At 40.8% G+C, this 26,832-nt stretch overlaps 1 protein-coding gene, 1 long non-coding RNA gene and 1 pseudogene across 4 annotated transcripts; 2 read left to right on the top strand and 1 right to left on the bottom strand.

The window, feature by feature from the left end:
• Positions 1–16,794: 16,794 nt before the first annotated feature.
• Positions 16,795–19,629, bottom strand: LOC131011224 (uncharacterized). Its single transcript, XM_057939012.1, has 12 exons — positions 19,266–19,629; positions 19,032–19,143; positions 18,881–18,954; positions 18,749–18,795; positions 18,494–18,647; positions 18,360–18,404; positions 18,067–18,271; positions 17,917–17,978; positions 17,729–17,829; positions 17,469–17,523; positions 17,331–17,378; positions 16,795–17,247 (listed from the first exon to the last, which is right to left on the bottom strand). The coding sequence occupies exons 1-12, from the start codon at positions 19,465–19,467 to the stop codon at positions 17,069–17,071; spliced, it is 1,284 nt and encodes a 427-aa protein (XP_057794995.1). The 5' UTR covers positions 19,468–19,629; the 3' UTR covers positions 16,795–17,068.
• A 178-nt stretch (positions 19,630–19,807) lies between these two features.
• Positions 19,808–21,931, top strand: LOC131011226 (uncharacterized). 3 transcript variants are annotated; one of them, XR_009096799.1, is made up of 4 exons: positions 19,808–20,437; positions 20,943–21,182; positions 21,410–21,483; positions 21,575–21,931. It is a non-coding gene; the product is annotated as an uncharacterized LOC131011226 (long non-coding RNA). The 3 variants fall into 3 exon arrangements; XR_009096800.1 differs by having other exon boundaries at positions 20,285–20,437; positions 21,013–21,182; XR_009096798.1 differs by having other exon boundaries at positions 19,825–21,182.
• Positions 21,932–25,261: 3,330 nt separating this feature from the next.
• On the top strand, positions 25,262–26,188 carry LOC131011225 (thaumatin-like protein; annotated as a pseudogene).
• Positions 26,189–26,832: the final 644 nt, after the last annotated feature.

Genomic DNA, 26,832 nt, shown 5'->3' on the forward strand with positions numbered 1-26,832 from the left:
ACTAAAATATAAAATCCAACAAAGAACAATGTCTATAATTGCTCGACAGTAGAAATAGAATCCTCTTCATTAAACTCTTCTTCTTCATCTTCAAGACAAGTCCAAAAGCTTCCATTCTTTCCTTGACCTATGAAATAAGCAATTATTTACATTAGATATATGAAATAAAAGATTAATTATAATTATAAATTTACATACCTTCAAGTTGATTTCGTAGCCAATTTTGAGTACACATTAATGCTTCTAATAGCTTTGGTTTGAGACGACTGCGGTGCTCAATATTAGACTTTGGGCCTATTTTAAAATATAAAATACTAGCCCATAATCTCAAAATATGAATTTAAAGCCCATATTTTATAGAATTTTTTGTGGATATTTGACGGGTAATTGGCGGGTATTTTTCGCGGGTAAACGGGTTTCGCGGGTATGGATAGTAAGTATCCAAACCCATACCCACGAACTAAATGGATAGTGAATTGTACCCACGAAACTATCCGTGGATATCAAATGGTATCCAAACCCACCCTAATGGGTTCGGGTTTTCGCGGATATCCACTACCCGCGGGTAGATTGCCATCCCTAATTCTATGCATACTTAAAATAAATTGTGGATCCATTTTCAGTCTTCTCTCTACTGGTATGTGTACACAGTCATAACCAGGGCGATTCAATCGCTACGCCGGTTAGGACTCGATCGTTAGAGAACATAGGAGCACATTAAACAATAGAGAGATACAAACATTTTAACATGGACATTCATTTGCATTTGCATAAAAATAATTTAGAGCTCAATAATTCAAAACATACATTGAAAAATAAAAACCCACCTTGATAGGACAAGCCTGTAAATATTAATAGAGAGATATATTTACCTTTTGTGAAATAGAAAATGCAATGGTAGATATTAGTTAGCAGTGTTTATCAGAATTGCTGGAAATCTTCGCAAGGCTCATAAAAGGCGGAGATCTTGACTGGATTTGAGAAACTGTCAAGGTTCCTTTTGACTGAACCTCGAGTTCTGTAGTGAGCCTCTACTGTAGAACCAGGGGTTTCACTGACCAGGCTGGAAATCCCTTTGGTTGAGTTCTTCTGTCCTTCAAAGAGATCGATTGTTGAAGGCACTTGAGTGGTGTTCTTCCAGAAATATTGAATTCCTTTCATATTGTGAAGGATCAATGATGAAACTCTTGTTCCTTGACGAAGATGTCGAGAGGAATGAGTCTCCTTCTTTTCTTCAGCCAGGATTTGAAGGTAGGCCCTTTCCCAGTTAAATGGGCCTTCTTGAAGCAAAGCAATCAGTACCAATTTGTGTGGTCTTGAGAGATGACCAGGCGATCCAAGAATGCCAAACCAACATTTCTTGATCATTTTGGCAATTGGTCTGAGAAGGGGATGCAGTCTTGACATGCTCAAGACGTCTGTGATGTTGAGGTCGAAGGACGTATCATTCATCAGTGTGTCTCTCATGAGATCTGTGGCTTCTTCATCAATGAAGAATGGAGCTGGTCCTTCTGCAGGAAGATTGAACAGTTCTCTTGCTGCTCGAGAGACGTTGACGGTGAACTTCTGTTAGGTCCAGAGGGTCTCGAATAGGTGTATGGGGGGGGGGGAAATACACCTATGGGCTATTTTTAAACAATCCTCAATCAGAGGGATCTCAGTCAGAGATCAAAACGAAACTTTACATGCAAACAAAGACTCCTATTTTACTGAAATCAGTTTTGACCAAACAGGGTTGACGACTGATACTGAAAGCTCTTCAGTAAAGAGTTATCAGTTAAGTTGCTGGAACTTAACTGATGCAAGTAAGGGCTTCAGTCGAGTTTGCTAAGACAGAGATGATAACACTCTTCCTGACTATCAAAAGATAGATCAGTCAGACTGATATCATACGCAGCGGAAATTAAACTTAGTTTCGCAATAGCCTCGGTGGAGCACGTTGTTGGTTATTAGGTTTCTCTTTGCAGTTAATCAGTGTTCAGTTTATCAATTGAAATAACACAAGTAAGAACGTAAAGCTGAAAACTGTAAACAACACAAAGACTTTTACGTGGTTCGAAAAAACCCTTTCCTACATCCACGGTTGGTTGATCAGACCAACAATCCACTCCGCAAGTGCTTAACAGGTGCACTGCAAACCAAACCGTGTGCTTGCCGGGTGCACACAACCGTACCACTGAAGAAAACCCTTCTTCAGGACCCACGCTTCACTCTCGTCGGATTTCTCTGCTCAACACAACCCGTGCTAAGACTTCTCACTCAGAGCCAGAGTACCTTCCTGAACTCTGAAACACTCAAACACTCTTATGGGGGGGAGGTTTGATCGAGTGCCAACTTTACTACAAAGAACAAGTTCTTTGAAGCAAGTTTGACCTTTGGCTTCTGGGTAAACAGAGGTTTGCCTAAGGTCTAAGAGAATGTGTGTAATCAGCAGTGGCTGATTTTGGCTTTGAAATTCTCTTCTTCGATTCAAGCTTTGGGGAGATTTAAGCTTTAGGCTGAGTAGCAATTTCGGCAGAGCTTCAGCTTATGTCGTTGAATCGGTGAAGGTTGAAGTGATCCTCGAGCGCTATTTGTAGGAGAACTCTTGAATAGATCCGTTGGCGTAGATCGTCCTCTAGATTTCTTCCGTTGGAGAGCAATTCGAATTTGGGCTGAGACTTCAATCTTTGAGGTTCCTTGTCTGGGTGGAAACGACTCTCTTTGATGGACAGGAGATGTGACGTCTCTGAAAAGTTACCACCAGATAGGAATGACCTCTGCAGAGATAAGATCCTGAGATCTCTGCATTTAATGCGGCTGTACTTTGTGAGTACGTGGCTTCCTCTGAACGTTGGAAGATTAGTCCGAGGAGGAATATTCAACTGATACTTGACTTTAGTATCAGTCCATTGCGCGCATTAAGTAATCAGTCTTCAACTGATTCTTCAACTGATACTTCAGTTGGTATCTGCAGTCTTCAGTCTTCAGTCCTTCGTTCTTCAGTCTTTGACACCGCAAGCTAAACTAGGAACGAACTCTAACACTTGAGTTCAAAGTGATTCTAGTCTATTACAATTAAGTCCTATGAATTTTGGTATCATCAAAACAAGGGTTAGGATATTCCTCAAGGTTCCCAACAATTTCCCCCTTTTTGATGATGCCAAAACCACACAGCAGTTCTAGACAACAAAAAAATTGAACTCACAGTACAAGTTCTAAAACTGGGGTGAAAACAGTTCCCCCTTAACAATAGAACCTAAAAACTTGTACTTAGAGTTAAGAACAAAACAATTCTAAAAACAGAACAAGGAGAAGACAGAAAAACATAATCAGAGCCTGGACAAAGAGTCACTGTCTTCAGGTTGAGATCAAAAAGAAGTTCTTTTCATTAATGAAGGACTGATAAGCCATCAGTCGAGGTACAGAGCAAGACTTACATTGGAGTAACGACCAAAAACAAAAACAACATGGGAAACCCATGGACTCCAGCAGTCTGCTTGGCTGCGCCTTGAACTTCTTGATCTTCATCTTCTGTCTTCGTGTCTTCATGTTCCTAAGCTTGTTCCACTCTCACTTGTTTTCCGTTAATTTGAGGTCTTTACTGGAACGTCATCCTTACAACTTCTGGTGATCCTTGCTATCTCATCTACAATCAAGAAAGGACAGGAGTAACCTTAGGGAAGGTTTCTCTCTGACTTCTGACTTTCCCCCTTTTTGGCAACATCAAAAAGAGAGCTGATGATGAAAGCTATGATCGGATGGTACCCAACTCCTAATCTCAGAATCTCGTGAGAAGATTCGAGAACAGGGTGAGTCCAGAAATGCAGAAGAGGAGAACGCCAGTTATGAGGTGGGGAGATGAGAGAGACGGAGAAGTGGAAGAGGGCAAGAAAACGTAGAAAACGAGAGATAGAAGAAGGCTGCCTTGGAAGGAGAAGAGGGCTGCCTTATGAAGAAAATGAGAGGTTGGTGAATTGGAAAGAAAGAGAGAAGGAAAGATGGGCGTGAGAAGGAAGAATCGAATCGAATCGAATTCGCCGCCACAGGGTCTTTGAAGAATAGACCTGGTGCGGCTGAAGATGCCGGCCAACAACGAGAGAGGTCTCGTTGTTTGTTGCAAGCCAGGAAGGAGTGCAATATATGCGATAAGGAAGATCTCCTCCAGAAGCTGTGAAGCTTCTTGGCGCCAGGCATGAGAATGGAAGACACTCGCTTCGCTGGATACAAGTGAGGGTAGAGCAAACTTTGACGTCGGAGAGACGTTGAGATCCAGTGGAAGGGTCCGGTGAAGACCAGGTATGTGAGCGTCATTCTTCCACTCCATGACTTTGCAGTCATAGATTTCTCCTTTAGTTGGAACAATTTTTCTCTGCAATTTCTGGAAAGATTTGAAAGATTTTCTCACAGTGAAGGCTGTGGAGAGTTGTTAGTTGATGCGAAAAATCGTGAAGACAACATAGTATAAATAGACAAGATGTGAACCATGTAAGAAGATGAAAAGTATTTCGAAAACTGTGCCTAAAAATGTATTTGAAGAAAAATTTACGTCCGCCGTCACTGCGAGGGACTGAGACTTCAAAAAGGTGAGAGGCATCATTGCATTCTGTCATGTCAATGAGCTTCTCAAGAAATTTTATCACAGAGGCAAAAAGGTTGGAAAGATTTTTGGTAAAAGATCAGGACAAGTTCAATCAAAACAGATTTTCCCTTTTAAAATATTTGTCCTTCTCGGATATTCCATTTTCCAACAATCAGTTAAAATTTTTGAAAGAAGCTGATCAGTTAGAGAAAAATTTTGAACTTAAACTCAAAACTCTGAACTGAAATAACTGATTTTAAAAGTAAGCTTTTAAAATACTTACTGATCAACTGAACATTGTAGTCAGTTGATACCACTAGATTCTGGTTGAATCATCAGGATGACTTCTTCTTCAGATGAGCGTTCTGACTTCATTGCTTTCCACGTTGGTGATCGTAGAATCAGCAGTTGGTTGACCACCAGTCAGCATGACTGTTTTAGAAAGTCTTCAAACACAGCATCACTCTTCAGGGTTGATGAGGCCGATCTTTCCACACAGATCATTGAACCTCTCTTCTGGAAGAGCCTTGGTCAGCAGGTCCGCTCTCTGAAAAGCAGTGGGAATCCATTCTACAGAGATATTCTTATTTTCGACATGATCACGGATGAAGTGATGTCGAATAGCGATATGCTTAACTCTGGTGTGATGAACTGGATTCTGGGAGATTGCAATAGCACTGGAGCTGTCGCAATAGATAGGAACTTCCTTTTCGTCGATCCCATAGTCCTTCAACTGATGGACTAACCATAGGATTTGTGAGCAGCAGCTTCCGGCAGCAACACATTCAGCTTCAGTTGTAGAGGTGGCGACTGAAGTCTGCTTCTTTGAAAACCATGAGATGAGCTTGTTGCCTAGGAATTGACATGTTCCGGAGGTTGATTTGCGATCAAGCTTGCATCCACCGAAGTCTGAGTCTGAATATCCGGTGAGCTTGATGTCGTCGTCTGCTGGATACCACAATCCTAAATTGAGTGTACCTTTGAGATATCTTAGTATACACTTTGCTGCATCCAAATGAGCTTCCTTTGGATCTGATTGATATCTTGCACATACCCCGACTGCAAATGCGATGTCTGGTCTGCTCGAAGTCAAATACAGCAAAGATCCAATGATTTCTCTGTACTTCGTCGAAGAGATAGATTTTTCTTCTGAACCTGGATCCACTTTCCAGTTTGTGTTCATTGGGATCTTGACTGATTTCATGTGCTGAACACCGAACTTCATTATCAGTTCCTTGGCATACTTGGACTGACTGATCAGTATTCCTTCGTTAGTCTGCTTGACTTGCAATCCGAGAAAGAAATTCATTTCTCTCATCATGGACATTTGGAACTTGTTGGTCATGATGTCAGCAAACTTCTTGCACATGCGTTCGGATTTGGATCCGAAAATTATGTCATCGACATAAATCTGAACAAGCAAGAGATCTTCTCCTTCTTTGAGAGTGAACAGAGTTCTGTCCACAGATCCTTTCTTGAAACCTTGTTCAACAAGATACTCCGAGAGAGTATCATACCACGCTCTTGGTGCTTGCTTCAATCCATAGAGCGCTTTCTTCAGCTTGTACACCTTTTCTGGTCCAGCAACCTCAAACCCTGGAGGTTGTTCAACATAGACTTCATCTGTGAGCACTCCATTGAGAAATGCATACTTGACATCCATTTGGTGTACCTTGAAACCTTTGTGAGCTGCGAAGGCTAAGAAGAGTCTGACTGCTTCCAATCTGGCAACTGGTGCGAACGTCTCGTCGTAGTCGATTCCTTCTTCTTGATTGTATCCTTTAGCTACAAGCCTTGCTTTGTTTCTCACAACGTTTCCTTCTTCGTCTTTCTTGTTCTTGAAAATCCATTTCAAGCCAATCACTTTTGCATCGTCTGGTCGATCCACAAGCTCCCAAACTGAATTCCAGTTGAATTCATTGAGTTCTTCTTGCATTGCGATGACCCATTGAGTAGACTTCAGAGCTTCTTCAATATCCTTGGGCTCTGTAGATGATAAGAAATAGCTGAAGATCTTATCTTCGTTGATGCAGTTCTGATTGATGTCGAAGACGAGGTTGCACATTGATCTCCGAGTCTTGATGCCATCTGATGGTTCTCCAATGATGTTCTCCTTTGAGTGGAGTTCAAACCATCTTCGATACTTCTTGATCTCTTCTGGAGATGGTGGGGCTTCTTCGGTCAGAATGGTTCTGAAGTGTTGAGCACTTTCTGGAGCAGGGGAGAGTTGAGATGGAGCTGCTTCTGCACGTTCAACTCGATCTTCAGTAACTGGAGTTCCCCCTTGACTGATGCCATCTGCATTGGCTCCAGTCTGAACTTCAGACCTTTGGTTGATCTTTTGATACTGAAGCTTCTCAGTTTCTTCATCTTTGCCTGGTCCCCACACCAAGACAGTAGAGGGCTCGGTGTTGTGGATTTCAGCTTTGGAACCTTCAGTGTTCTGGACACACTTTTCAGCTCCTTGTTCCCTGAAATCAACTGTAGACTCATCAAAGATCACATGAGGTGTTTCTTCAACACAAAGAGTTTGAGAATTACACACTCGATAGGCTTTGCTTGAACGTTCTGTTCCAGAGTATCCAAGGAAGACACCTGGATTGGCCTTGCTATCGAAAGTGTTTAACCTCTTCTTTTCATTGTTGTGGATGAAACACTTAGAACCGAAAGCATGAAAGTAGGCAATCGAAGGCTTTCTATTCTTCCATAGCTCGTATGGAGTTTTTCCATGTCTCTGAGTGAGGAAGGAGCGATTCTGCGTGTAGCATGCGTTGTTGACTGCTTCGGCCCAAAACTTCAAGGGAAGTTTTGATTCGGCTAGCATCGTCCTTGCTGCTTCCTTCAAAGACCGATTTCTTCTTTCTGCAACTCCGTTCTGCTGTTGAGTTCTTGCTGCAGAAGTTTGATGGCTGATTCCTTGTTCATCACAATACTCACGAATGACAGTATTGAGGAACTCAGTCCTACGATCTGATCTGATGTTGATGATGTTGACTTCCTTTTCAACGCTCAGTCTTCTCAGCAGCTTTGGCAGTTCCTCCAACGTTTCTTTCTTTTTGAAGAGAAAGATAACCCAAGTATATCGTGAATAATCATCCACAACTACTAAGGTGTACTTCCTACCGTTGTAGCTTCTTGGAGTGATCGGGCCAAACAGATCCATGTGAAGTAGATGCAGAATTCTTCCAGATGAGTGTCCTGACTTTGACTTAAATGACATCCGCGTCTGCTTTCCTCTTTGGCATGCTTCACATTCTTGCTTCTTCTGGAACACAATAGAAGGAAGACCTTCTACCAGTTGATGTTTAGCAAGCTTGTTGATCGTCTTGAAGTTGAGATGGTTGAGTCTCTTGTGCCACAGCCAGTTGAGTTCCGAGCTGTTTTTACTGATGAGGCAGGTTTCTGGTGGGTTGTCTTCCCAAGAAACGACGTAGAGACTCCCTTGTCTGAATCCTTTCAGAACCACCTTCTTTTGATTGTTTCTAACAGTGAATTCATCCTTCTTGATCTTCACTGTGAAACCGCTATCACAAAATTGACTCACAGACAACAAATTATGTTTAAGACCAGAAACAAAGCTAACATTACTGATACTGGCGTTATCCATGTTGAGCACACCGTAGCCTTTTGTTTCTCCGATTGAGTTGTCTCCGAATGCAACTTTGGATCCAGCTTTCTCAACATACTGAGACAGATATTCTTTGTAGCCCGTCATGTGCTTCAAGCAGCCATTATCCAGATACCACGTTCTGATTAAAGCTTTAACCTCTTCATTCTTTATGTGTTTCCTGACATTGACCTGCAAGGAAGAGTTGCTTCAGGCACCCAATCAAGCTTTGGGTCCTTCGATGTTAGCTCGAGTTCCCTTTGGAACCCATATCTGCTTCAGAATTGGTCTCGCTGATCTCTTGCGCTTTGTTGATTGTCTGATTGACGTTGTTGGCGCTTCCGTTGGCACACGAGCATTCTTCTGTTGAGAAATTCCTTTGAAGGCCTCACTCTTGTAGCAGTTCTGTCTGATGAGTGGTTGAGGTCTTCTTTGCTCGGCCAAGTATCTTCCTTGAGATACTCGAGTCTTTGTAGACTTATGGAGACGTGACTGATGTCCAGTTGCTTGTTGTCGTGGATGTCGCTTAGCTCGACTGGACTCAGCATTGTTTGGTCTCCATGGATGTTGTTCCTTCCGAAACTGAACTGATGTCAGTCTCTGACTGATGTGGCCTTTCTTCCCCCTGGGTTGGTGAGGAAGATTCTTCTTGATTCCTGATGTTCTTTCCCCGATCTTTGACTGAAATTTGCTTTCCAGTCTTCTCAGTAGGATGATCTGGTTGGGGCCCTCCTTTGCTCGTCTGTAGCTCCGTGGAGGTGGAACATTTGATCTTGCCATCAGTCTGCGTTTGCGAACTTCATCCATATCATGATCTCTTGATTCTTCTGATGTTGTGATTTCAGAAGGATCGTCCTTTGAAATGATCATGATCTTCTTTCCTTTATCAGCTGCAACCTTTCCTCCAATGCTTTTAACAAGACCTTTCGATGGAAAGTTGCTCATCATAGGAGACTGCATCATGCAGTTCTTGACTGTTTCTTCCAGTTTGTGATTGAGCCTCTTGATCTCATGAGATGCTCTCTCACATTCTGAGTTGGAGATTCTGAGCTTTTATTCCAGTCGGCTGTTCTCCATGATTAGCTGATCAAGACAAGTTTCATCCGGAAAGTAGATGATTGTCTGATTCTTAGCTTGTTCATCATTGATTTCCTTGTCCATTTTCTGATTCTGCTTGAGGAGATCTTCGAACGTTTTCCTCAACTGACAGTGATCAGTCATGAGCTGATCAAACTCGTCAGTTTCATCGGATGAGCTATCTCCAGATTCTGAGTGGTCTCCTGAAAGCATCAGGAAGTTATTAGTATAAGGAGTTTTTGAGTGAGAGATTACCTCTGAGCCATTCATTCCATTGTCGTAGCTGTTGTCAGCCACGCTTTCTGATTCATTGGCCATCAGGGCTCGGCTCTCATCGTCTGAGCTGGAACTGTCGAAGTCGGATGATTCTGATGTGTCTTTGGAAGAGTCAGCATCGTCAGCAACCATCGTTTTCTTCTTCGAAAAGCTGCGATCTTTCTTAGCTTTCAGCTCTCTGCGCTCAGCTTGAGTCAGATCAGGGCATTCATTTCGAAAGTGCCCTTTCTTTCTACATCCAAAGCATTCCATGTCTTTGATGTCGTAAGCGACTGACTTCCTGTCTCCGCTTCGATCTGTGGAATGTCTGGAGTTGCTTTCTCTTTCCTTTCCTTTGTAGTGCTGCTTGTGGAACCTTCTGTACTTCCGGAACTTGGACTCCATCTTGTTGAATCTTTCAGTCAACAAAGCATATTGATTGAAGAAGTCCTTAGGGTTGAGTTCCGTTGGTTCCTTGATCTGCTTCTTGCGTTCTCTTGTTGAGGCTTTCAGTGCTACTCCTCTTGAGGTTGATGGACCATCTTCGTCTGATCCTCCAGCCTTTTTGTTTCCAAGATTTCTCAGAAGGTCGAACTCATTTGCCATGAGATCGGAGAAAAGCTTGTTTGTCGGGAGCTGACTGAATCCAGGCTTATGCTGATGAGCGACTGAGTAGATCTGCCATTCTCCTCATGGCAGTGCTCGAAGAATCTTCAGGTTGATTTCTCGTTGAGTGTATTTGTCTTTGGAAATGGATTGAACTTCATTCAAGATTTGATTGAATCTAAGTTCCATTTCCTCGACAGATTCATTCTTGAGCATGAGGAAGGAGTCGAACTTCTGGCAAGCTATGGATAGCTTATTCTCCTTGATTTCCTCGGAACCTACGCACATTCTTTCCAGAATGTCCCACATCTCCTTTGCAGTTCCGCACTTGATGATCTTCATGACATGCTTGTCGGAAACGGTGCCGGAGATGATGCTTTTGGCGAGGTTGTCTAGCTCATCTTACTTCCTTTCTTCTGTGGTGAAGTCTGCTTTTTGCTTGGGCTGGACCTCATCGTAAGGATCTTGTTGTGGATTAACAGAAACCCTTTTGACGGTTTCGGTGATGGTGATTGGTCCACTGGTGATGACTTCCCACATTCGGCAATGTTGGGCGGTGAGGAAGCTTTCAAGCCGAAACTTCCATATGTCGTATTTTTCAATACTAAACATAGGTAGAGAAGATAATCTGCTGTGGTTAGTCTCCATCAAAAAAGAGAGAACAGATAACAGCAGATATAACAGATAGCAAGCACAAAAAGAAAGAGAGAACTTTTTCGAGACCTTTGAGAAAAAGGATCTAGTTCAATTAGAACCTAATCAGATACAGATAGTCCTTGCGAACAACCTGCTCTGATACCAATTATTAGGTCCAGAGGGTCTCGAATAGGTGTATGGGGGGGGGAATACACCTATGGGCTATTTTTAAACAATCCTCAATCAGAGGGATCTCAGTCAGAGATCAAAATGAAACTTTACATGCAAACAAAGACTCCTGTTTTACTAAAATCAGTTTTGACCAAATAGGGTTGACGACTGATACTGAAAGCTCTTCAGTAAAGAGTTATCAGTTAAGTTGCTGGAACTTAACTGATGCAAGTAAGGGCTTCAGTCGAGTTTGCTAAGACAGAGATGATAACACTCTTCCTGACTATCAAAAGATAGATCAGTCAGACTGATATCATACGCAGCGGAAATTAAACTTAGTTTCGCAATAGCCTCGGTGGAGCACGTTGTTGGTTATTAGGTTTCTCTTTGCAGTTAATCAGTGTTCAGTTTATCAATTGAAATAACACAAGTAAGAACGTAAAGCTGAAAACTATAAACAACACAGAGACTTTTACGTGGTTCGGAAAAACCCTTTCCTACATCCACGGTTGGTTGATCAGACCAACAATCCACTCCGCAAGTGCTTAACAGGTGCACTGCAAACCAAACCGTGTGCTTGCCGGGTGCACACAACCGTACCACTGAAGAAAACCTTTCTTTAGGACCCACGCTTCACTCGCGTCGGATTTCTCTGCTCAACACAACCCGTGCTAAGACTTCTCACTCAGAGTCAGAGTACCTTCCTGAACTCTGAAACACTCAAACACTCTTATGGGGGGAGGTTTGATCGAGTGCCAACTTTACTACAAAGAACAAGTTCTTTGAAGCAAGTTTGACCTTTGGCTTCTGGGTAAACAGAGGTTTGCCTAAGGTCTAAAAGAATGTGTGTAATCAGCAGTGACTGATTTTGGCTTTGGAATTCTCTTCTTCGATTCAAGCTTTGGGGAGATTTAAGCTTTAGGCTGAGTAGCAATTTCGGCAGAGCTTCAGCTTATGTCGTTGAATCGGTGAAGGTTGAAGTGATCCTCGAGCGCTATTTGTAGGAGAACTCTTGAATAGATCTGTTGGCGTAGATCGTCCTCTAGATTTCTTCCATTGGAGAGCAATTCGAATTTGGGCTGAGGCTTCAATCTTCGAGGTTCCTTGTCTGGGTGGAAACGACTTTCTTTGATGGACAGGAGATGTGACGTCTCTGAAAAGTTACCACCAGATAGGAATTACCTCGGCAGAGATAAGATCCTGAGATCTCTGCATTTAATGCGGCTGTACTTTGTGAGTACGTGGCTTCCTCTGAACATTGGAAGATCAGCTCGAGGAGGAATATTCAACTGATACTTGACTTTAGTATCAGTCCATTGCGCGCATTAAGTAATTAGTCTTCAACTGATTCTTCAATTGATACTTCAGTTGGTATCTGCAGTCTTCAGTCTTCAGTCCTTCGTTCTTCAGTCTTCAGTCTTCAGTCTTTGACACCGCAAGCTAAACTAGAAACGAACTCTAACACTTGAGTTCAAAGTGATTCTAGTCTATTATAATTAAGTCCTATGAATTTTGGTATCATCAAAACAAGGGTTAGGATATTCCTCAAGGTTCCCAACAACTTCATGATTCTGAAAAATCTTCATTGGTGTAGGTATTGATGTCCGCTGTCAAGTCACCAGTCGACTCATCAGTTTGGATGTTGTCATAGAATTCTCTGATGATCTATTCGTCGAGAAGGAATTCTGACGAGTTGTGAAGAAACCTTGTCCATCCATGGCATTCCAAGATCTCATTAATCTTGACATGTTCAGTGAGACTCTAAAGAGCCTCGGATGTGACGATGGGCGCGTAACATACTGCTTGTTGAGAGATGGATTTCGTGGATCTTGCCATGTGTAGATTTTGAAATGAGAGGTTTCTGCAAAAATCTCGAAAAAGTTCTCACAGAGATTGAACTGTGGATTTCACGGTGAGTTGGGAAGAGAAAACACACTTGATAGTTTTGACACAAGAGATTTCTCAGAGATAGAGTAAATCTTTTTCAAAAGATGAAACGATTTTGAAGAGAATGTGGAAGATCGTGCACAAGGCGGTTTCAATAAACTTTTGAAATCCGTGCAAATGAAGACGTGGCACGTGGATCAATCCGCTTGTTAGTGAAAAGGGCAGGATCATGCGAACGTGTGACAGTCATAGTTAGGAGGAATTTCTTCGTGTCATTTAAAAGCATATGAAGATATAGGAATCATGACACATCAGCCTAAAAACAGTTTTCAGTCGAGAGAAGCGAAGGAACTTAGTCATTAAAACATATGAACTTGTTGAGAGAAACTTACACATTGACCAGCACTTGATTAGTCGTTGACTACAGTGGAAGTTCCCCCTTAAATAGATGACTGGTTCTTCTTCAGCTGCTTCGTTATCGACTGTTGCTGCACGTTCTTCTCTTGTTTCATCTTTCTTCCGAATTAAAGTGTTTCTTCATGAATCACTTTTTCAAATACTTCTGACGTCCTTTTGAAGTCTATCTCTGTTTCTTCAAGACGTGGCAAAAATTTTTGTTTCTGAGACTGAAGGAGTTTCAGTCTGTTGATCAGTCTGCGCTCTTGAACATTTCTACGATCAGTTTCGTCTTCATCTGAGACATAGCGCATGACTATCTTTCGAGCATCTTGCACATAGAGAATCTCTCTGATGATCTGTCTGTGCTCCCTAAGGAGATTTTCAAATCTCATTCTTAGGTCTTGATACTCTTGTCGAACTTGATCATATCTGCAAGTTCCTTCTGACTGTGAGTGGGTTGGATTCTGATTTTCTTCTGAAAGGATGAGTCTGTCGTCGTGGTCTGAATCCAATAGCCCAATCTCAAGTCCGTTGACTCCTCGAAAGAATGTATTGATATAGTCGCTGGAGGAGTCCTTCTTGATCCTGTTCATTAAAGAAAAGAAGACACACAGGGTGTAAGAAAGAAACACGGAACATGCAATTCTCAAGAAGAATCTCGAGAAGATTTTGATAAAAGAAAATTACCCTCAAAAGGATCTAGTTCAGTTAGAACTTAATCAGAAACAGAATTGTTCTTGTGAACAACCTGCTCTGATACCAATTGTTAGGTCCGGAGGGTCTCGAATAGGTGTATGGAGGGGGGAGGGAATACACCTATAGGCTATTTTTTTGCAAATCAGAGGGATATCAAGATAGAGATCAAAATGAAACTTTACACACAAACTAAGACGCCTGTTTACTGAAAAGAGTTTTGACCAAACAGGGTTGACGACTGATACCGAAATACTCTTCAGTAATGAGTTATTAGTTAAGTCACTGGAACTTAACTGATGCACGTTAAGGCTTCCACCGAGTTTGCTAAAATAAAGATGTTATAAATCTTCCTGACTATCAGATGATAGATCAGTCAGACTGATAACATACGCAGCGGAAATACTTTTGTTTCGTAATAGCCTTTGTTGAGCACGCTGTTAATCTTAGGTTTCTCTTTGTATTTAATCAGTATTCAGTTTATCAAAAGTAAGAACACAAGTAGGAAAGTAAAACTGAAAGCTGTAAATAACACAGAGATTTTTACGTGGTTCGGAAAACACTTCCTACATCCACGGTCGGTTGATCAGACCAACAACTTTACTCCGCAAGTGCTTACGGGTGCACTGCAAACCGAATCCGTGTGCTTAGCCGGGTGCACACAACCGAATCAACTGAAGATCCAATCTTCAGTACCAACACTTCACTCGCGTTGGATTTCTCACTCGTAGCACGAACTGGCACTAGGATCTCACGGAGTCAGAGTACCTTCCTGAACTCCTTTTCAACTCAAACACTCGATTCTATCGGTCGAAGGGAGGTTTGAAATCTTGCCAACTAAACTCCAAAGAACAAGTTCTTTGGAATTAGTTTTGACCTAGGCTCTGGATAAACAGGGGTTTGCCTAAGGTCTAAGAGAATGTATGTAATCAGCAGTGACTGATTTTTGGCTTTGGTATTATCTTCTTCGATTCAAGCTTTGGGGAGGTTAAGCTTTGGCTGAGAAACAATTTTGGCAGAGTTTCAGCTTATGTTGTTGAATCGGTGAAGATTGAAGTGATCCTCGAGCGCTATTTATAGGAGAGGTCTTGAATAGATCTGTTGGCGGAGAACGTCTTTAAGATTTCTTCCGTTGGAGAGCTTTTTGAATTTGGGCTGAGGCTTCAATCTTCGAGGTTCCTTGTTTGGTGAGAACGACTATGTTGAAGAGCAGGAGATGCGATGTCTCTGATAAATTAGCCACCAAATAGGAATGACCTCTGCAGAAAAGGATGATCCTGAGATCTCCGCATTTAATGCGGCTGTACTTTTTGGAGTACGTGGCTTCCTTTGAACGTTGGAGGTTCAGTCCGATGAAGAATGTTTAACTGATACTTGACTTTAGTATCAGTCCGCTGAATCCACGTGGCACGCATTAAGTAATCAGTTCAAGACTGATTCTTCAACTGATACTTTAGTTGGCAACTTCAGTCTTCAATCTTCAGTCTTCATAACAGCTAACTAAACTAGAAAAGAATTCTAACACTTGAGTTCGAACAGTTCTAGTCTATTACAATTAAGGCCTATGGATTTTGGTATCATCAAAACAGGGATTATGATATTCCATTAGGTTCCCAACAAAGTTCTAATTTACTATTAACGTGAAGGTCGGTATACCATGTCATTCACTCTCTAATCAAAATAATAAATCAAATTACTCTATTCAAGTGCATATTTCGTAGTCCACATCATGTATTCCGGCCTCCACCTCAACAATAAATAGTTTTTTCATGTCGATGTAAAAAATAATAAAAAATGCTAAGTTTGTGTATTTATGGGCTAAAAATAAAAGTCATGTTAAATTTCAGAAAATATAAAAAGTTCATGTATTTACAGGCTAATAATACTAGGGATGGTTGTTTGGTACTCTATCTTAAACTCAAGATTAACTTATGAACTTTCAATTTTGTCTCTGCCCTATTTAAAAAATTAAGCAGATTAATATATTTGCTAATTCAAATAAACAGTATTTAAATGCAACTTTATATTGAATTGAAATAAATAAAATTATTACTGCATTGAAAACTTAAAAAAAAAATCTAATTGCTTAGTACTTATTAATTTTACTTTTGATTAATATTAATTAATTAAATTTAATGTTTAAGGTTTGCGGTCCGTCCACTTTACCTATATCTTCTTCTTCGTTGCCTATTCTTTCTCCTCTTCTTCCCCACCCACTAATCTGTTGCAAATTTCATCTCCTAATTTTTCGCCTACATCAAAAATATCATTTCTGTAAATTTCATCACTTAATTTTTTTCTTCCTAGCCCACTAATCGGTTGCCGCCACCTGTCTTCCGCCATCCCTCCGCCCAGCCTTCCAAAGCTTTGGATCGGATTGTGAAATTATCTCCGACGGCATCGTAACAAACAACGGGGGTGTCTGGTGGCGGCAGATTTAGGCGCAATGTTGGCGACCGGTGAGCGAGAGGTGGTGGAGTTAGTTTAGCTTTAATCGGTGATGGGAAAGAAAACAAATTTCGGCATACCTCTGAGTGAGCACCCACGCCTGCAATTGAATTACTGAACTTTTTGGAGAGCACGTTGGGGAATGGGGAATCACAAAGGGTTTTTGAGATCTTGAAAATGAGGGCAAAATTGAGAATCAATGCTTTATCAATTCATACTATTCATTTCAACATTAATAATCCGAGGGGAATGGTAAGACAAATAAACCTAAAAGCTACAGTAAAACATGGACGGGCCATACATTAGTAATAAAGGATACCAAACATATGATATGCCTAGATTAATAATCTATCTAGGACTAAACTAGACTACCAAACTAGGCCTCAAGAAATTATGTTAAGATAACAAACAACCCAAACATCATTAATTAATCCTACAACAAAAATAAACAGTCAAACAGAAGTTTGAATTTCTTTATTTCAACAACTTAATAATCAAATCCAGGGCCAATTAACACTACATTTTATATGCCATCCTCAATCAGAAACATCATATGACTTCCATGGTTGCCTCCTTATTAGTAAACCTCAAAATGAACATCTTCCATTCTAAAACAAAACAGCAACATAACAACTGTGCTGTATTAACTCAAGGTATAAATAGTTGTTGTAGTTTTGTCACCAGAGGCAAGATCATATAATTATAAACTATATATTATGTACACGAAACTACACGACCCTGCATATTCGAGTATCTATGACTGGCACCTTAGGCGAAGATTCCGACAGCTCCAGTGCCTCCCCCAGTGACATCCACCGGTTCCCCCAAGCAGTTTCTGCCCACTGTTTCAATCTCTCCCCTTCTGCTTTTCTCGACTGTTGCACAAGCAGCGTTTCTGCATACCCGCCTTCACAAATATAGACAATAACCGCGCATAATTATAAGCAAAAGCATATTAGCAAGCAAATTAGCTCAGATATTAAGACATACCTCTGGCTAGTACAATTATATCTTTTCTGTTAATGTTCGCATCGGCACCTATTATCATTACAAAGAAACAGCCTCAGTAAAAAAGTGCCTAAGTTTCAAGGAAGGTGAGATTCATGAAGATATTAAGCAATTTCGTACCATCAACCTCCAAAGGTGGAGCTTTAAGCAGTTCGATTGCTCTTCTGAAAAGGCCCTATCAACCATATAAGAAAAGAGTATAACACCAGGATGTTTTCAAACATGGCCAACAATGCCAAAACATAGTAAAAAGCTTTGCAATAACTTTTTACTTGACACTGAGTCGAATTACAATAGAGATAGACAGTGAAGAAAAGTGAATGAAGATAACTGATATATCTGACAATTTATCCTATCCGCAGCAAAAGAATTTTCCATACCTCTTGAATTAGAAGGGAGCTCGAGCGCTCCACCATGGCTTTTAGTCGATACATGAGAGCAATGCAGGTCAAAATGACACCAACTTTGGGATGTTGAGGGCCTGCATATATCAGCAAAGGCACCATTATACAAATGTAATTCATACGCAATTCGTGCTCTGATCAGTTTTATCGTGAACGTAGAATACCAAAGTGCTCTTCAACTTGCTTCAGTGCTGTGGTCAGTATCTCCTCTGCATCACCAAAATGCCTAGAGGTGAAAAACCACTCGTTAACACGAGGACCATGATAACACGGGAAATTTTTCGCAAACTATAATAATCTAATCATTTAATTACCCAGCATGAGCCTCAAGCTGTCCTAAACAACAACCGGCAGCAATTGCAACTTCCCGTGGCGACATGTTACAAGCTCCGAGGTTGTTAGGATCACCAAAATCTTTGATGTCGGACGTTGCCTGAATCACTCTCTGGTACATCTCCTTTGCAGCAGAAAACTTCCGCATTCCATGAAGGAATTCACCATAAGACAGGGCAGCATTGGCTACAAAATAGTACAATATTGATAAATATAAGTGTGGGTTCTTTTCCATGATAGTTATATACTATTTGACATTCAACTAAAACCTTACCATTCGACAATCCCTCCCTCGGAACTCCCTCAAAGACCAACTTTGCTGCAGATAAGGATTGAAATTCAGACACTGTGAATAAAAGACGCCATCATAAAAATATACAGAGGACCTGACAGATCCATCATACGCACCACATTCAATGTCGCCACATATGAGCTCAATCAGACCTTTCAGAGCTTTGATTCGGGCTTCTAGAGCCTCAAAGCCAGCCCCATCACCTAGTTCATGTCGGATTGATCCTAGGATTTGCAATGCCAAATCTGCAACAGCTGATGCAGCATCCTCCTGAAGAATTTGAACAGAGCTATAAATCTATAAACAACATTGAACTTGAAAAGGACAGAGCTAAATAGCTAGAAACTATTCTTTTTATTACTGTGACTTACTCGATATATTTCTAGATAAATTCCCACTAGAGCTTCAGAAGCAGCAACTGCACAAGCCCAACACAGATTTCAATATCGAATAGAATACATAAGTCTGGAAAAGAGAATAAGTAAATGAAGCGATTTTATCACCTTTAATATCAAGAGATGACAAGCTTAAATCTTGAAGTTTTCCTAGTCCCTCGATTGCTGTCTCATGGGAACCTCTAAATCAAATTAATTTTCAGAAAATAAAAGGGGAGTAAAAGATAACAAAAAACAAGTAAAAGAAATTCAAAATTACCTCTCAAACATTAAGGTAGAACGAGCAAGCTCGACCAAACCCTTGGAATTTTCATCTGGTTGAGTTGATTCGCACTGTTCCAATACCAACAATCCTCGCGCGTAAGATTCTTCTGAAATTGCAAATACCAATACCACTAATCTCAGCTATTTTTTTTCTCTGATATTAAGGGAAGGATCTCAAACTTCAAATCCAAACTTGAAGAGTGAATAAACAAAGCATGAGGGGTGACACCTGTTTTGTTCTCGCGGGCAAGAGAGGTGGCGTATTTTATCATTTCAACTGCAATTGGGTTCGGCGTGAAAGTGCTGCTACTCGCAGAAAATTGTCTGCGGGGCGGCGCCGCCGCTTTTGGAAGCGGTGGTGGTTTAAGCACTGAAACGGAGCCTATTCCATTTCTCACGGCCCTCGAAACTTTAGCTGTGAGCCTCATCATATTGCTTCACTTATTTATGTTTTTGTATTTTTTTTCTCCTCCTCAGTTCCCTCCTCCTTGTTCTGATTTGTATCAAGAAAAAGAAAAAACTTTCGAATTGCAGCTCTGGTTTCTGATTTTTCTTGCTGTTGTTCCAAAAGCTATGTTCTTTTCCATGGAACTAAAATGGGCTGTATTGGGCCAAATGGGCTCATATACACTCACACATTCCTGAATTTTTTTGTTAGTAAATCAAATTTAAGTGTTACTCTTGCAATCTTTATTTTTGGTGGGACTCATTCTCCATCAAATATATAATACGGTTTGTGATTCCTGGCCTCTCCTCGATTCTAGATCCTACGTGGCGTATCTAAATATTCAGTATTCAAAATTCCTGCAATTCTAGAGCTTCTGACATAATATTAGTCATCCTATGTGGCAAAATACATCCTACATGACATATCTTATTTTAATTCTTAAAACACAAAATTAAGTATCTCTCCTCCCCAAATTCAATTCCCCTCAACCACCCCCCGTCTCCACACTACTCTCCCCTCCCCCATCTGAATCAGCGCCTCCTTCCTCCGCCGTGAATCCCTCCCCTTCGTTTATCTATTATTTCTGCAGCTCCACACCAGCCTCTCCCCTCTCCCGCGGCGATTACTCCGGCCCCAACTCGGCACCGTGGCCCCTCCTACCTGTTTCTGCGTAGCAATTTCTCCCTATCTTCCGCCGCGATTCGCGTCACCGCCGCTGCCGCAATCGCCAGAGATCTACTCCGATCTGCCACCGCGGCCCCTTCTTCCTGTCTCCGTGTAGAAATTTCTCCCTTTCTTCCGTCGTGATTCGCGTCACCGCCGCTGCCGCAATCGCTAGAGATCTGCTCCGATCTGCCTCCCACTCCACCAATTTCTTCATTCTGCCTCCCGCTGCGATTCGCTTCGCCGCACCGGCCACCGCCGAGATCGACATAGTCCGCCACCTCGCCATGGTAAGTATTCAATTAGGAAATGTAATTATTGACTATGATCAGTGCTCAATTTTAGAATAATGAAATTTTGGAAAGATTTACCAATAGATCAATAATCTGCCAATTTTTAGGGTTTAGATTTAACAATGGAAAATTATTATGTTAGGAAAGATTACATTTCATTATGATTAGTACTAAATTTTAGAAATATGAAAATTTGGAAAGATTTACCAATTGATTAATAATCAGCAAATTCTTAGGGTTTAGATTTAACAATGGAAACTTTATAACCTACATTTTAGCTTAAATTCATTAGTTTGAATGAGAAATTTTATTGCCGCATTGAGTTTTACAGCAGCACATTCTACTGTCTTCTTGCTTATTGCTCCTTTTGCTTATTTCTCAAGGTATACATTATATCAATTTTATTTTATTAATGTTTTTTTTAACTCAATTATCAAAATATATGTATGATGAACAATTTCGCATATTAAATTGTATTTGAGATTTGGATTTCGAATAGTAGTATTTGAGCTATAAATTATGCCTCGACTATTGGTCGTCCTTGAGCCTGGAAACCGTTCGACGACGCGCAGTCGTGCCATCGGCTCGGGTCCAGCGAACTGCCGATGTTCTCCAAAACTCGGCGAGGGCCGTTGTTCAACCTTGCCTAGGTTATGTTATCTTGCTCGAGGAAGAAACGGAGAGTGCTCGGTTGTTCCCCTTGGCTGTTGCAATACGAAGAGTTAGTTGGGATAAGCTAAAGGTGCTGTCAGTTAAATTCATCTGATATTTTTAGCTTTTTTCTGGTTTGTCGTGTTTTAAGTTTAAAGTTGTTTGAATTAAAGATGATGTTATATCACAATTGTAAAACTCCATGTTGCATGTATTGAGCAAATTAATCTGATTTTGAAAGGTTTCCTAAGAAACAGAAGTTGATTCATGATCAGATTAATTTGGTTATTAGCTAACTCTGCTAAATTTATATTGCAGGCGATGAGCTTCTCTCTAACTCATTCCCATATAAGGAAATCAAGAATGGAATGTTGTGAGAAGTAGAAGGAAAGGTGTAAACTAATGATCATATGCACTCATACTATATATGAATTTTGTGTGATTAGTGAGAAATCTAAGACAAGTTTTGTTTGGTATGTGTAGTGGGTCATTCAAGAGCAACCTCCTTTCGACAAAAAACAGTTCATATCATACGTAAAGAAATATATCAAGAACTTGATCCCCAAGCTTCCTGAAGCCGAGAAACAAGAGCAGTTCAAGAAGGGTATTGAAGGAGTTACAACCTTGGAAGTGAAGAAGGTTGCAGCAGGAGATACAGAGGAACAACCGAACTTATTTGAGGCAACGAGTGCCGTTCTTTCTGCAGAACCAACCACCAGATCATATTTGTATATAAAATTGAGATCTCGTAGGATCATTAGTGTAGTAGGTTTCTCCTTCGAATTGGATTTGTATGTGTCTTCTCAGATTACTATGTGCCATTAATAAATGTGTTATTCACTAAGGTTTGAAATATATATATATAAATTGAGGTATTTGTTACAAAATTAGGGATGTGATGAAAAATAAGACTATTTGTGAGGAATTTTTTACCTTACAGTTATTTGGGTTTTTGTGATAAAAAATGACTATTTGTGACTATTTTTTTCATCATATTAGCATGACACTCTAATGTAAGGAAATTAAGTTTTCCTCACATAATACTATATGTGAGGACCCTGTCTTGACGACTATGTGACGAATTTTTTTCCCTCACATATAGTCTTTTATGATGAAAATATGTATTTTTGTAACAAAAAAATTTATTGCAAAAACTCAATTTTTTTTGTAGTGATAATATATATAAAATATATTTTAAATAAAAAAACTAAAACGTATTGTTTGACATATCGTATCATGTTTTTTAGAAAAATGACATATTTACGTCTTCGTATCGTTTCCGTATTATGTATTCGTCCCCATGCTTCATAGAATTATTCTATTATTCAACTAATATTTATCGTTATTTTCAAGCCTCGGCGGGTATCCGACGGGTGGCGGGTATCCACGGGTCGTGAGTAAGGATGGCAAATAGTAGTATACAGGAAGTTAAAATTTCTCTAAAATTTGCTGAAATTTCGTGGTGATTTATTTGTTGGTGGTTTATTGCATTTGTTGGGTGGTTTATTGTAGGATGCCGACACCGAGAAGCAGCTGCGCCCCTACCTCTCAAGCCTCGGCGGGTATCCGACGGGTAGTGGGTGGCCGATACCTGATGGGTGACGGGTATCCGCGGATCGCGGGTATGAGTAACAAATATTAGTGGGTGGCAAATAATTTTTTCAAATATACGTTTCGCTAAGTCATATTAACGATGAAAGTCCTCTTTAATTTATTTTTTCATTTTAGTATGTTGTGTAACGTAGACCTATATCATATTAACACATTTTTTAGTAAATAATCTCCAAAATTTATAAATATATTAAGAAATAATTTTTTATGCTTTTTTTAATATAAATTATAACACTAAATGATACCCGTTGAAATTCGACGGGTTACACACTAGTTTATCTAAATACACAATTAACTTTTATTAAAATTCGTGTCATCTGTTCTTAGAAAATATTTGAAGGACGAAGAGAATATAATTTAAATCACAATTTAAAATAATTCTTCATCGAATTTCGACAAATAATAACGGAAAGTAATGTATTAAGATGTTCCAAAAATAAAAATAAGAAGTATAATATCTCGAAATTTCTTCAAAATATCAAACGCAATTTCAACTTATAGATTATCCAAATTTTGATAATCTACTATTTCTCGATCTAACTTCCCTTCAGATCAAAGTAGTTATCGACTTAGAGCATCCACAATGCTTGCACCATCCACTCCCACAATGGTATTGCACCCACTTGGGTGCAATAGATTTTAGTTTATTTTTGAATTAGTTTTATTCTAGTTTCCATTTAACAATAATTAAGAAATTAAAATTTCATTGAATTAAAATTCAAATCCTACATTGTTAGAAATAAAAGAAATACAAGAAATTAAAATCCTAAATTACTTAAATTAAAACAAACATAAAATAAAAAATCCTAAAAATCTACGGGATGTTGTGTCGTTTTTTGATCTCCGCCACCTTGCACACGTGAAACGCCAATTCGTCGGGATTCATTTGAGAGGTGTCCCGGCTCATCAACATGCTATCGGCGAGGTCACGTTGAACTTGGGAGAACGTTTCCATTGCATTCACCATATTCGCCATGTACCCGAGAGCTTTTTGGTTATCCTCCGACGTCTCTTCGACCTTTTTCTTGCCTTTCCGCTTGTCTCTCTTGGCCGCCTTTTGGCCTTGGGGCCGGGTGGAGATACTCGCGTCACTAGAAGTCGTTGTGGGAAGACCGTCGGACCCCTTTGATCGTTTGTCTGAATGGACATCGGAGTGAACATCCTCGCCGAGACTTGCAAATTTCTTGGACTCGCGCAAGATCTTCCATGCATGCGGATACCGGAACGGAACTTTGTACTCGGCTAGCCACATTGCCTCTGCTTGCTCCAGGATTTGAATATCACTCATGCCTGATTTCCATTGATCGTGGCATTTTTTGTGCATGGCCTCAAACCTCTTCGCATCCTTCGACACCCGTTGAAAGTGAGATTTGATTTGCGTGACGTCGCATGAAATAGATCTTTGGGGCCTTTTAGCGTTGTATTCGGTGCAGAGGGAGCCCCAAAACTTCGCCCCTTTTTGGTCGACACCCACCACAGAGTCGTGGGTGTGCTCGCAATACAAACGGCAAATTAGCACCGTTTCTGGCGGATAATAGTTGCTACGTTTGGTGGCCGCCGGCATAGAAGCAATCTCCTCCACGTCGGGCTCGGGCTCGGCAACGGCGGCAAAGCGGGGGTTCAAATTGGTGGCCGCCGCTTGAAAGGCATTCGATTCTTGCGTGAACGGCGAGAATCCTTGCCTGGAAGCATTTGATTCGCCGGGGGATGGATTTTGAGGATGTTCACGCCAATAGTTGCTCCAATCGCCTTCCATTGCTATTTGTTGAAATAATTTAGAAGATGAGGAGAATGGATGAATGATAGAGAATGAAGAAGAGAATGAGGTTGTATATGTATATATAGAGGGAGTATAGAAATTAAAAAAAAAAAGAAAAATCGGCAACGAAAAAAAAAACGGTAAAAAACGACTATTTTTAATTTTCTTTTTTTTTTTGGGCCGAAAAGGGGCGCGTGTTTACACGCCCCCTCCTTCGCTCCCACTATTCACGAGTGCGAAGCAACGCCCCCCCTCCTTCACACCCGGGTGCGGCAACGGTGGTGGGTGCGATAGGCCGGGTTCGATCCGGCCATCGCACCCACCGCTGCGGATGCTCTTATCGGCTTAAGCCAATTTTATATGAGGATTGAGAGTCGGGCAATCTAATATTCCCCAGCAGAAAATAAATCCATATCCAGCCGCCTATAAAATGACAAAGGCTAGTTTTGTTTATATGCTGCAAAATCTGTTAAAAGATGGCAAAATATCCTCTTTGCTTTGCATATGCAGGAAATGCCTTAACTTGATCCATTATTTACCTACATGTGAGTACAAATTTAGACATTTACACAATAATAGATAATATTCACTTCTACGACATGGATCAATCCACATTATCATCAAAGTAATAGAAATCCTCAGCTAGAAGCAATGCATATATGCTGTGTGATACAAAAAGAGAAAGTGTGGGAAAAGAGGAATAAAAACAAATAAAGAACTTGCAAACTGAAGATAAGCCAGTAGCCTCTAGCAGAGTTCTCCTACTTTGAATTGAGCATCCATCCCTCGCAGAAGAAGCACAAGTTTTAGTTTTGGTACAGATTGATTTAACAATGCTGCCTATTTTCCAATATGGATTCTTCATTACTATCACCATAGTCCTGTCTCTCACTAGAACAAGTACCCATTGTTGTTTATTTTCTGCTAATCTATTTTTTCATTTGTTTTCAATCTCAATTGTGATCGAGATCTTAACAGTAATCTATGTTTGCAGATGGCAGTGGATATCAGCTCATCGTAGTAAACAACTGCAACGAGAGCATATGGCCCGGAATCCAGGCCGGCGCGGGGCAGCGAACCCTCAGTGACGGTGGCTTCCTCCTCAGGCCGGTTGTGGGGAAGGCAGCTCTGTAACTTCGACTCTAATGGGAAAGGCTCATGCGTCACGGGCGACTGCTCCGCTGCCAGGGAATGGGCGGAGCACCACCAGCGACGGTGGTCGAGATGACACATGGGTTCAACCTGCCCGTCTCAATGAAGCCCATCGGATGTGGGGTGGCGTCGTGCGAGGTCGACCTGAACGCTGGAGGTGAGGGTGGGAGGGCGGCTTGTCGGGTATGCAATCACCAAAATATTCCTGCACAGGACAGTATGCAAACCTACAGTGTTTGCAAATTTGTTCAAGGCCATTTGTCCCAATGCGTATAGCTACGCCTTTGCTGATTCTTCAAGCCTCAACAAATGCAGGGCAAAGAGATATGTCATCACTTTCTGCCCTCCACAATGAGAGTGGGTCCTAAACGACATCGTTTTGTTACTAAAGCCTATCTAAGTAGCAACTATGCATTGGGCAGGGGGTAAGGTAGATGGTAAGTATTTTTTAGCCTTCACACTATATATCTTTGTAAACAATTCTAGTATGTCAAGGTACGTCTGGTTAGACTGAATTTATATGCGGTTTTAGATTAAACTCATATCTAATGACACATACTCAGCTATCCTATCAACTTAACTCATTATCTAATGGCACATGCTCATCTAACCGATCAAACCAAATCATCAAACCATCAGAACGACAACATTCAATATAAACTAAATTACAAACACATTGATGCAAACAATGAACAGTTGCACATAAAGATAAAAAGTTTTGTACTTTTGGAATATATGGAAAGTACAAATATAACACAAGATCTTGGACTTACCCACAAATAATATGATTTTGGTGCATAATTGCGCTGAACATCTCGACAAAAACTAACACTGCAGTGATATATCTGCACCCGTGGCGTCCGGGGTTTAGAATTTGCGGCCTATGAGCTTTAAGGACTCAGCGAGGGGAATGTCAGCGCTGGCGGCCCTCGTCAGCGCTGGCGGCCTTGTCAGCGCTGGCGAGTGATTGCCAGTGCTGGCGGCCTTGTCAGCGTTGGCGAATAAACTCTTCTGCAAAACACAGCAACACTATAATTCCCGTCATCTGCAACACAAGTAAGAACACTCAAAATCAAGCCAACAAGATAGGCAACAAAACAAGAAACACGGAAACAGAAAACAAAGAACAAGCAGAACGGAAATAAAATTAAACAAACTGTGGGTTGCCTCCCACAAAGCGCTAGTTTTAAAGTCGCCAGCCCGACTTAGAGAAACCTTT

This window comes from Salvia miltiorrhiza, chromosome 2 (genome assembly GCF_028751815.1).
Source record: "Salvia miltiorrhiza cultivar Shanhuang (shh) chromosome 2, IMPLAD_Smil_shh, whole genome shotgun sequence".
Taxonomy (NCBI): Eukaryota; Viridiplantae; Streptophyta; class Magnoliopsida; order Lamiales; family Lamiaceae; genus Salvia; species Salvia miltiorrhiza.